Source organism: Hemitrygon akajei, chromosome 9, assembly GCF_048418815.1.
Source record: "Hemitrygon akajei chromosome 9, sHemAka1.3, whole genome shotgun sequence".
NCBI classification, from domain to species: domain Eukaryota; kingdom Metazoa; phylum Chordata; class Chondrichthyes; order Myliobatiformes; family Dasyatidae; genus Hemitrygon; species Hemitrygon akajei.
In genome coordinates, this window is record NC_133132.1 from 50,729,907 (window position 1) to 50,742,816 (window position 12,910).

At 41.6% G+C, this 12,910-nt stretch overlaps 1 protein-coding gene across 1 annotated transcript in view; it reads right to left on the bottom strand.

Moving 5' to 3' along the window:
• LOC140733099 (myelin and lymphocyte protein-like) overlaps positions 1 to 12,910 on the bottom strand; it is a 28,733-nt gene that overhangs the window by 6,814 nt on the left and 9,009 nt on the right. The window contains exons 2-3 of the mRNA XM_073055954.1: positions 7,377 to 7,544; positions 5,212 to 5,337 (exon numbers count right to left, since the gene is read on the bottom strand). Of these exons, the coding sequence (XP_072912055.1) occupies positions 5,212 to 5,337; positions 7,377 to 7,544 (294 nt within the window). The remainder of the gene's footprint in view (positions 1 to 5,211; positions 5,338 to 7,376; positions 7,545 to 12,910) is intronic.

Sequence of the window (12,910 nt, forward strand, 5' to 3'; positions counted from 1 at the left end):
TGAGTCTGTACTTGCTGGAATTTAGAAGGATCAGAGCGGATCTCATTGAAACCTTTCAATATTGAAATGCCTAAACAGAGCAGTTATGGAAAAGATGTTTCCCATGGTGGGAGAGTCTAGGGCAAGAGGGCACAGCCTCAGGATAGAGGGGTGTCCATTTAAAAGAGAGAGGCAGAGAAATTTCTTTTGCCAGAGGGTGGTGATTTTATGGAGCCTATTGCCACAGGCAGCTGTGGAGACCAGGTCATTGGGTATATTTAAGGCAGGGATTGATAGATTCTTGATTGGACACAGTATCAGAGGTTACGGGGAGATGACTGGGGAGTGGGGCTGAGGAGGGGAAAAATGGATCAACCATGATAGAATGCAGAGCAGACTCTATGGGCCAAATGGCCTAATATTGCTTCTAAGTCTTACGGTCTCATGATTAACAGAGGCACAGCATCATAGAGTTTATATAGCATGTTAACAGACCCTTCACACAATGGTTATACCAGCTCAGTGCTGACCAAGTTGCTTACCTCAGTTAGTCCCAATTGCCTGTCTCTCTAAACCTTTCCTATCTGTGTACCTGTCCAAATGTCTTTTAAATACTGCCATTGGATCCACATTTATCACTTCCTCTGGCACCTAGTTCCACTCTCTGTGTGAAAAACCTGCCCGTCCTGCTCCCATCACATCTTTCCCTGTTCACCTTCAACTTATTCCCCCTAGTTTTAGGATTTCCTATCCTGGGAGAAGGACTGTGACCATTCTCAAATGCCCCTCATGACATTATAAACCTATATCTGGTCACCCACAGTCTCATAAGTTCCAGCCTCTCCAGATTTTCCTTGTAACTCAGGCCTTCCAGTCCCTTACGCATATTTTTCGCATCCTTTCCAGCTTAATAACATCCTTTCTATAGCTAGGAAGAACTGTACACTATACTTCCAAGTATGATCCTTTACATTTGTTACATGATGTCCTAATTCTTATACTTAGGTAGAAGCATTTAATTAATGTTTATGTAAAGCTGATCTTGGGAAAATGAAGATATGAATAACATTTAGAGATTGAAGAAATATTTAGATATTAAAATGGATCAAATAATATGTGGAGAAAACTGGGACAGGGTATTGAATTTGGATTGAATTTACATCAAGGGGTAGTTTAGAGGGGCCAAATAGCCAACTCCTGTTCCTATTTTTCAGGTTAACAGTTTTGGTGGGTTTTTTAATGTACATCCACCAGACAAGCCTACATTTATTACCCAGTCCTTATTTCTCTGAGTCAAACATCTACTTGCACTGCTGCAGTGTTTCTGCAAAGGTACGAATGTGACGGTGCTGTAGGGAGCTTGAGTACTTCTGTCCCACCCAATTGATCAGTGCCTCCCAAATCCACTGCAGAGAGTTGTCAAGCACATAATTGAAGGCCTGAAGTCACATACATCCCAGACTGGATGACACACTTCAACCCATTCGGCAATACGCGTGGACCACTGTACCCAATAGACTTCAATTTGAGTTTTCAAATTATAATTTGAATTATTGATTACTGTTCTGCTGCTTGATATTCTGATGCTTTAATCAAAATGTTTCAAAATATAGTTAAACATTTTATCGATGTATTCTTTTTGAACAGCTTCGATGAAAATTTGACATGTGGCAGGTATAGGCAACCAGGAACGGGAGGGACCCTTGAGGAATACAGAGAGTGTAAGAGAGTATTTATAAAAAGAAATGATGGAAGACAGAGGAGCCACGAAATATCATTGGTAGACAAGATTAAAGAGAATCCCAAGGCACTTTCAGGAAAAGCACTAATCACCTTTACAATCAAAGGAACAATCTGAGACTGAGGTGTTAATTGAATACTTCTCATCGTTTTCACTTTAGAGAAAGGCATGCTGGACGGAGAGATTAGGGAGGACGATAGTGATATTCAAGCCCATTAAGGAGAAAGTGCTAAATGTTAAATAAAGGTGAATAAATCCACTCAGCCAAGTGAGATGAATTTTAGGTGGCCATGGGAGGCTAGCGACAACATTGCTAAGACACTGACAGAGGTTGTTTCATCTTTGCTAGCCAGAGGCGAGGTGCCAGATGACTGGAAAATAATTGCTATGATTCCCTTATACAAGGAGGAGAACAAAGACAAGCCAGGACAGTGAGTCCCTTGAAGAATTCTAAGGGACAATGTTCATTTACACTCGGAAAGGCAGGGAATGATTATGGAAAGTCAGTAAGGCTATGTTCGTGGGGAATTCTGTCTCATTAATTTAATTAAGCTTTTGAAGAGTTAACTAAGTATATTGATTAAAGTGATGAAGAGGTCATCTACCTGGACTGCTGTAAGGACTTCAATAAGATTGTGCACACATAGGTTAGTCCTAAAGGTTAAAGCACATTGAAATTTGGTAATAGGAGGGAGAGGGTTAGGAAAGTGGCAGCACAGATCCATGGGGCGGTGAAGAAGGCATGTGTGATGCTGGCTTAATCAGCCTTTGCAGATCCTTGGCTTTTCTTAGAAGTCTGCGAAGATTTGGCATCCATCAACAAATCTCTCCATCCAGCCCAAGATCTCTTTTCACTTCTGCCATCAGAAAGGAAGTACAGGAGCCTCAAGTCCCACACCAACAGGTTCAGGAGCAGTTAACACCCCTCAACCATCAGGCTCTTGAACCAGGAGGGATAACTTCCACTCCAGTCCACTCACCCCAACATTGAACTCATTCCTCAATCTTCTGGCTCACTGTAAGGACTCTATAACTCATATTCTTCATATTTATTGCCTAAAAATTTGTTATTATTTTTTCTCAGCTCAAGCCGGTAAAACCTGAGGAAAGGGCATAACTAAGCACACTCATTACTCAATTGCTAGGAACTTTTGGACTATTCTAGTGGTGTTTAGAATTGTAGCCTTCTGGAGATTTACATAAATATTGCTGTCTACGCCTAGTTGTTTAATGCTATTGTGTGTGCCTTTGAGATGATAACAATTGTAGATATTACCATCAGGACAACATTCATGTTCCATAGTCCTTCAGTTTCCTCTTTTAGTTCTGCATATTTCTGGTGTTTTTCATTTATTGATTTCTGTATGTTATGTGTGTTAGGAATGGCCATATCTATTAAGCAAATTGTTCTTGCTTCTTTATCCTGTAATATTATATCCGGATGGTTATTATGGACTTCCCTATTTGTCATAATGAATTGGTCGTAATCTACTTTGTAAGATTCTGACTCTAAAACCAGATCAGGATTGTATTTATTGTAAAGGTATGGTGTCTTTTATGAGCTTGCATTTTAAAGCGAAATTTTGGTAAATGATATTCCCCACCTGATTTTGCCTGTGTAAGTAATCAGATTCAGTTACTGTAGACTGCTGGTGGAAAGTGAAATGTGTTGGATTGCTCCTGGTTTCTCTTGGCCTTTTCTTCATTTAACACCTTGAGTTTGATGGTCTCTTATTATGCATTTTTGATATTTTTTTTGTGCTAACCACCTGGTCCTGTTTCTGGGAAGTGGTCTCCAACCCTGAGCCAGGCATTCAAAGCTTCCTTGTCAACATCTAGTCTGCACAGATCATGGAGACGTCTACCATGGATGGTCATATTCTTCAATTGGCTAACTTCTTCTTCTATAGTGATATTTTCTTCATCTCTTCTGGGTTCTGCTTTCATTTAAGCTTAATGATGTGTGCTTCTTTTTCAGAATTGCATATGCTCACAGGTAGTGCTGAATTCTGTTTTCATTGATGAAAGCAAATGCTTGGAAATTTTAATCTGACTGTTGTGCAAATTTTTTATGTCTGTTATTTCTCTTCCTCCTTCTGTCCTAGGTAGTGTTAATCTAAGTGTGTCCAAATATACACGGGTGTTTTCTAAAATTTGTCATTTCAGTTCTTAGTAAATTGTTCAAGTTTTGGATCAAGATATTATGCCAAATGAATATGTTAATATGAGAATAACGGAAGTGTTTATTGCCTTGGGTTATACTTTTACTGTTGAGCTCTGTTTGGCAGATTTTCTTAAGGCTTGAGGTAAATTCTGCTGGAAGTTTTTGCTTTATTTCACAATGATCTGTTTTCTTTGCCTGTTGATATCCCAAATACTTACATGTTTCACATTCACCCATCGGTTGTATTGTATTCCACTAGCTCTATCGCATCTTTCTTTATGTTTAATATTTGGAAAATTCAGCATGTTATCTAAATTATTTAGTTAACAAGAAAATGAACTGAGAAAATGGTGACGTATAAATACATTGATAATAAATTTACTTCGGACTTTGAAATTTTTTTTGAGAATATATGAACACAGGCATCATGTTACAACTTTATAAACAGTGGTTAAGCCACACTGGGTTATTACTTAACCATACCAAAGGAAGGATGGGATTGTGCTAGAGAGGGCACAGAAGGGATTCACCAGGATGTTGTCTAGATTGGGGGATTTCAGTTAAGAGAGATTGATTGCAGGGTTTGTTTTACCTAGGGCAGAAGAAAATAAGGGGACCTGACTGAGACATACAAAATTATGACGTGATTAGATAGGGTTCATTTGTTCATTATGTTATATGACATAGGCAACCACGGACTTTCCATGATCATGATTGTTCTTGGCAAATTTTTCTGCAGAAGCAGCTTGCCATTGCCTTCTTCAGGGCAGTGTCTTTACCCCGGCCATTATCGATACTCTTCAGAAATTGTCTGCCTGGTGGCAGTGGTCGCATAACCAGGACTTATGATGTGCACCAGCTGCTCATATAACCATCCACCATCGGCTCCCATGGCTTCTAATGACCCTGATCGGGTGGGGGGGGGGGGGGGTCTAAGCAGGTGCTACATCTTGCCCAAGGATGACCTGCGAGGTAGCGGAGGGAAGGAGTGCCTTACATCTCCTTTAGTAGAGACCTATCTCCACCTCGCCACCTAATGGGGTAGTTTTCCCACGGTCTAAAATAAGGGGTCATAGGTATAGATGAGTATTGGGAGATTTTGAAGAGGGTTTTCGCCCAGAGGATAGTCGGAATCTGGTACACACTGCCTGAAGAAATGATGAAGGCAGATATTCTTTCACAACCTTTAAGAAATGTCCACACAAGCATTTGAGGGGTGAGGGTTAATGTGGGTACATAGAATTAGTAAACATAAGTGGGCATAGACAGGGCCTGTTTCTGAGATGGACACCTCTAGGACTCTATCAACTACATCATGGCAACTTACTGTGGCAGCAATATTGATTCTGTAATTCTTTGGATTCATCATGATTAGAGTAAACCTTGTGTCACTGGCCTCCAAAACAGCAATACTTAAATAGAACACAGCTGCAATGAAGTGGTAGAAAACATCCTGGAAGAGAGGAGGAAGCAGAGAATGAGAAACCAGTCTACACAACGACATCACAGCCAAATCTGGTTTGTAAATGAACTGCTCGCTAAGCCAAAGGGATGCTGCAGTAGCTGTCCTCAAGTCAGGCTTGTGAAAACCAGCCAGATTTCCCTTCCTGGGATTAGAAACAGAGATAACAGACAAAAATGCTAGTAAAACTGAGCAGATCAGGCAACATCTGCAAAAATAGAAATGGTTAAAACGTCAAGTCAAGCACCCCCTCATCAGGAGGCACTGACGCTCGTGGATCAGTTCCACATGTGAATAATGGTTACTCGGCTGAGGTTTCAGAAGGCAACAGGCATGTTATCTGCCACTGAGTTTTAAACTATAAGGGCAGCACTGGGCTGAAGGACCTCTTTCCATGCCCTTTTCAAACTCTGCAACTTTGTTAGTGATTAGCTAGGCAGGGGTCCATGGACCCATCAGTTAATGGCCGAGGTCCACGGCATAAAGAACAGTGGGAACCCCTGAGCTAGAAAGTGATTTCGAATCATCTCAGCCAGTGAGCTCAGGATGCCAAAAGGCCTTTGAATTCAAACATATAGTCTTATGTTCATTCCCTTTTTACCTCTGTGGGTTCCATTAAATCACTAATTATGTTCAAAGGATAGGGATTATGTTTATAATTGGTCTTATTTGTGATCATTCTGTACTGCTGCACTAAAACATCAAGAAAAGCATGTAGCATTTCTGCTTTGACAAGCTTTCTACGGGTGCATGGTGGACAGTGTATTGACTGGCTGCATCATGGCCTGGTATGGAAATACCAATCTGTCGAATGGAAGATCCCACAACAAGCCCTCCCCAGCACTGAGCACATCTACGTTAAACACCGTCCTGGGAAAGCAGCATCCATCATCAGGAATCCCCACAACCCAGGGCACGCTCTCTTCCTGCTGCTGCCGTCAGGAGGAATGTACAGGAGCCTCAGGACCCACACCACCAGGTTCAGGAACAGTTAATGCCCCTCAACCATCAGGCTCTTGAACCAAGGGGAATCATTCAACTTCACTTGCTCCATCATTGAAATGTACTCATAACCTAATGACTCACTTTCAAGGACCCTTCATCTCGATGTTTATTGATTATTTTTTCATTATTACTGTATTGTTATTATGTATTTCTTTTTTTATTTGCATACTTTGTTGTCCTTTGCACACAGATCGAACACCCGAGTTGGTCCTGTCTTTCATTGATTCTGTTATGGTTATTATTCTATTACGGGGTTATTGGGTATGCCCACAAGAAAATGGATCTCAGGGTTGTATATTGTAACATATATGTACTTTGGTAATAAATTTACTTGAATCTTCGAACTTTAACTCAGGTTTTAAGCTCACTGCAGTGATTATTTCCCGATGGCCAAACACTTTAATTCCAATTCCCATCCCAGTTCTGACATGTTGATCTGTGGTCCCCTCTTGTGCTAAGATGAGGCCACCCTCGGGGGGGAAGGAGCAGCAGCTTATGTTCCAACAAGGTAGCCTCCAACCTGCTGACATGATTATCGATTTGTCGTTCTGGTAAACAATTCCCCTCCCCTCGTCCTCTATTCCCCACTCTGACCTTTTACCTTTTCTCACCTGCCTATTACTTCCCCCAGATCCCCTCCTCCTTCCCTTTCTCCTTTGGACCACTCTCCTCATCTATCAGATTCTTTCTTCTCCAGCCCTTGACCTTTCCCACCCGCTTGGCTTCACCTATCACCTTCCAGCTAGCCTCTTTCCCCTCCCTCCACCTTTTCAGTCTGGCAGCTTCCCCCTTCCTTCTCAGTCCTGATGAAGGGACTCGGCCCAAAACATCGGCTGTTTATTCACTTCAATAGATTCTGCCTGACCTGCTGAGTTCCTCCGGCATTTTGCAATTGTTGCTTTGGACCTCCAGCATCTGCAGACTTTCTCGGGTTTTTGTGAAGAAGTTCATACATTAGGAATATTTTTAAGATAAAATGTTACAACACATGAGAACTACCTGGCAATCTCTAACTATAGACCTACCACCACAGTCCACGCAGAGGAACGGTTCTGAACTCCAGCTGTGTACAGGATGAGCAGCAGTGTGGTTATAACAAAACAGAAGACCGAAACAAACATCACCCAGCCTTGATCACCAGGGAGTGAAACTCGAGCTGAAGCCACAAGGATCCAAACTAGGCCACCAAAAACCTAGAAGGCAAACCATTAAAAAATAATGAAGCGGCAGAGCAGTTTGACAAGTTATTCTAAAGTCATATTATGCATTTTTCATGCAAAGATCCTTCGATTGGGCTGGGCAATAAACTGAAGGCTAAACTGAATAGCGCCTGAAAATGGGCATCAGGTTTGCATGATGTTTTCCTCTACATGACAAGGGATGGCATGGTGGTGTAGTGGTTATCACAACGCTTTGCAGTACCAGCATCACAGGTTCAATTCCCGCCACTGCCTGTAAGGAGTTTGTAAGTCCTCCTCGTGATCTGTGGGTTACCTCGGGGTGTACTGGTTTCCTCCCACAGTCCAAAGGTGTACCGGTTAGCAGGGTAATTGGTCATTGTAAATCGGTTACCAAGTGATTAGGTTAGAATTAAATCAGGGGGTTGCTAGGCTGTGAGGCTCGAAGGGCCCGAAGGGCCTACTCCGTGCTGTATCTCAATAAAATAAAACTAAACTAAAAGTTAAAGTAATTTTCAGAAATAGCTGTAAATCAGCTATTGAAAGGGAGAGAGGAAGTTAGGAAAACTGCAATCACCAGAGCAAAGAGCACATTCAGCAAATTGTTGGAGTTAATGGAGTCATAGAGCATCAGGGAAGAAGGCCATTCAGTCCAATATCTCCATACTGACCAAGCTAATTCCATTTTCCCACATTTGGGCTATATCCCTCCTATGTACTATATATATATATATAGGATCTATACTATATCTATATTTATGTACATAGATCCTATGTACTATGTACATAGTACATAGATATAGTATATATCTATACGATATCTATATCTATGTACTTATTAAAATACTTTTAAATGTTACCCGCCTCAGCTACTTTCTCAGGCAGCTCGTTCCATATCACGTTTGATCAATTTACTGGGAAGATACAGCCAAGGTTAATGCAGAAAGTAAGAACTCATGTTACTGGAGGTAACATGTTGGAATAGAAACAAGATTGTCTGGTTAACAGGAAACAAAGAGCAGGCTTAAAAAGGTTTTTATTTTAATCGAGTTCCCACCATAACAAGTAGTGTGTCACCTGAACCTGTGTAGGAGCTTCAACATTTGGCTAAGTAGTGTGGGTGAAGGGGTGAAGGTATGGTTGCTAAACTGGCTGATAACACAGAGAGAGGGAATAAAGTAAGTTGTGAAGAAGAGGTAATGAGGACTGAAGAGGATATACAAGTGTTGCCTGGGTCATGGCCTTTTGGGTAACAGAACTTCATGCTTGCTTAATTTAAAGATCACTACCAAAAAAAATCTGAGGGTCAAAATAAAAATTCACTTTTACAAAATCGATGTGAAAAGAATAAATAAATAAACATTTTTCCAACTCATTTATCTTGACACGTGCACAAATGACATAGTTTCTAATCACATGAAATCACAATATTGACAGTTTCTTCTGAAAGCAAACAAACTCTTTTCCCCCAGTAGGGTGGAAGTCGCTGTGGATAGGTTAGATGAGAGGACAAACATCCGGGACTTTCTTCACAAGAAAATGACAACAGAAGCGCGTTGTCTAAATGATTGGAGATTCCGGAACACTGCACAGGGAAGAAGATGCTCCGGACTATTGTTTGAAGAAGTCTAAAATGCAGGAACAGCGAGCAATTAAAAAAATCAGCAGAATTTTACTGTGTATTATTTGGGAATTTAGTAGAAAATAAGGAAGGTTATTCTTCCATTTTGCAGGGCGGAGAAGAGACCACATCTGAGCCACTATGTAAGGTAATTGAGGAAGGATGTTATGCAGTGGAAGCTGTTCAGAGAAGCCTCACAGGATTAATAATCTGGAATGTGTGAGATTTCCTATCATAGACATTGCATAGAATCAGAAGACTGAGAGAGGACTTGATTGCAACATAAGATCCAATAACAATAGAGATGACGGACATGGGGAAGATGGTTCCTCGTAGCGGAATCTAAAATTAGAAGACACTTTTTAAAAATAAGGGGTCACCTATTCAAGACAGAGATGAGGTGAATCATTTTCCCCAGATGTCACAGAGGAACCCAGGTGCAGAGGGAAGTCAGACTCTGATGTAGACGCAGTGACGAGAGTTTATTCATAATAATTTGAAAAGAACATCAGTGACTCAGTCAAGTGTCAACGCAAGAAGAAACCATAAGACCACAAGACCATAAAACAGAGGAGCAGAATTAGGCCATTTGGCCCATCGAGATGAAATGCTCCACCATTTCATCATGGCTGATCCGGTGTTCCTCTCAGCCTCAATCTCCTGCCTTCTCCCTGTATCTCTTCATGCCCTGACAAATCAAGAATCTATCAATGTCTGCCTTAAATGTACATAAAAACTGGCCTCCACAGCCGCCTATCATAAAGAATTCCACAGATTCACCACTCACTGGTTAAAGAAGTTCCTCCTCATCTCTGTTCTAAAAAGATGCCCCTCTAATCTGAGGCTGTGTCCCTTGGTCTTAGACCCTCCCACCAGAGGAAGCATTCTTGCCACCTCCACTCTCTCAAGTCCTTTCATCATCGATAGTTTTCAATGAGGCGTTCTGAATTCTAGTGAATACAGGCCCGGAGCCATCAAACACTCTTCATATGACAAGCCATTCAATCCTGGAATCATTTTCGTGAATGATTTTGAACCCTCACCAGTTTCAACACGTCCTTTCTAAAATAAGAGGCCCAAACCTGCTCGCAATACTCCAAGTGAGACCTCAATAGAGCTTTATAAAGTTTCAACATTACATCCTTGCTTTTATATTCTAGTTCTCTTGAAATGAATGCTAACATCGCATTTGGCTTCCTCACCACAGACTCAGCCTGCAAATTATTCTATAGGGAATCTTGCACAAGGACTCCCAAATCCCTTTGTAACTCTCTTTTTTGTGTTTTCTCTCCATTTAGAAAATAGTCAATCCTTTCATTTTTTCTACCAAAGTGCATGACCGTACAGTTCATGACACTGAATTCCATCTGCTATATCTATGCCCATTTTCCTAATCTGTCTAATCCCTCTGTAGCATCTCTACTTCCTCAAAACCACCTGCCCCTCCACCTATCTACATATCGTCTGCAATCTTTTCAACAAAGCCATCAATTCTATCATCTAACACACTGACATATAGCACAAATAGAATCGGTCCCAACACAGACTCCTGTGGAATACCACTAGTCACCAGCAGGCAACTGGAGAAAAGGCTCCCCTTATTCCCACTCTTTGCCTCCTGACAATCAGCCACTGCTTTATCCATGCTAGAATCTTTCCTGTAATACCATGGGCTCATAGCTTCTAAAGCAGCCTCATGTGTGGCACCCTGTCAAAGGCCTTCCGAAAATCCAAGTACACAACATCGACCAATTTCTCCTTTGTCTATATTGCTTGTTATTTCTTCAAAGAATTTCACCAGATGTGTTGGGCAAGAATTTATCTTGAGGAAACCATGCTGACAATGGCCTATTTTATCATGCGCCTCCAAGGACCCTGACATCTCAGCCTTAATAATCGACTCCAACATCTTCCCAACTACTGAGTGGCCTATAGTTTCCTTTCTTCTGCCTCTCACCCTTCTTGAAGAGCAGAGTGACATCTGAAATCTTCCAGAACCATTCCAGAATCTAGTAATTCTTGAATGATCATTACTAATGCCTCCACAATCTCTTCAGCCACCTCTTTCAGAACCCTGGGGAGTAGACCATCTGGTCAAAGTGACTTATCTATCTTCAGACCTTTCAGTTTTGCACTATTTTTTTCTAGTATGGTCACTTCCTGGCCAGCTACTCTGATCAACTCACTGATGAAGCAGACCTGCTGAACCCCAAGTTCTTGTAATCCAGTATAGTCTTGCAGGCAGTTGTTATTCGTTTGGATTTCCTTGTGTTTTTCTAGAGCAATTTGCTCTTTGTAATGCGGACTCCTGGTACCTTCTGTCTAAGCTTGTTAAGTTTATGTTGATAGGCGCTGGGATTCCATGCTTTTTTGGATTATTCAAGTGGATGCCTGATTAGCGCTAATCACAGAGCCCTAGTCCATTGTGCACACTGTAAGCACATACAAACCTGAGATTCATTTCCTTGTGGGCATACTCAAGTGAGTAGCTGAGTTGAGGATGAGTGGGAAGTTAATGATGGAACTTCAGTAAGTAACAGACTTTGAGCATATACTTTGTATCTGTTTTGTATTTTGTATCGTAGACATGTTTAAGGGGAACATGAGGGGAAACTTCTTCACTCAGAGGGTGAACGAGCTGTCAGTGCAAGTGGTGCATGTGAGCTCGATTTCAACATTTAAGAGAAGTTTGGATAAGTACATGGATGGAATGAGTATTCAGGGCTATGGCCTGCATACTCATACATGCTATGGCATGTCAATGGGACTAGGCTGCTTAAATGGTTCAGCACACACTGGATGGGCCGAAGGGCCTGTTTTGGTGCTGTACTTTTCTATGCCTCCATGACGCTACCTCTTCATGGTGGAGGTCACCAAAAGCATTCAATTATAGTTGGAAATCCCGGGATAAAAAGCAGGAGGAACTTAAATCGATAATTATCACTATAAAATCAAATTAATAAGATTTAAAAGCTCAGGTCTGAGAGGAGTCTCTGCGGACACAGTGAATCAACTGGATGTCATCTTCTAAAATGCCCTGGAGCCTGGAAATCCCAGTGGGTTGGAACATTAGAAATGTAATTCCTCTATTCAAGAAAGGAAACAAAAAAATAAAATGTTCAAACTTCATTTTAAATTTCAAAGTCAAGTTTAATTGTCATTCAACCATACACACGTACACAGCTAAATGAAACAGCATTTCTCTGGGGCCAAGATGTAAAACACAGTACATACAGTCACGCACAGCACATAGTTATGATAGCACACACAGTCACAGGAAGTAATATTAGCACGTTCCCTGAGCGGCATGGCCTGGTGATTGATGGTGCCTGGGATGCTGGGCTGAAGCCACGTTTCTGCAAGAACAAGAATGCTGCATTTCATCATCTCACATTGCGTCAGCCACGGACAAAGGCAAATCAGCTTGTCTCATGCTTTGTCAGCCACAAGAGAAGGCAATCAAGTTTGTCTTCCAGGGAGGTGACAGGAGAGGCCACTCCCCAACCCTGCATGGATTCTTGCATGCCCATCATGCCTCTGTACTTACCCACACTGCCCCCTCTCCTGGGCGGCTGTAACAGGCAACACCGCGGCTTGAGGGCCTAGTCCACATATCAACCAAGGCCATGCAGCTTCCCCACTGTAGGGCTCACAATTTATTATCAAAGTACGTTTATGTCATCATATACTACCCTGATATCCATTTTCTTGCAGGCTATCAAACAGGAAAATGAAATACAATAGAATTAATAAAGAACTA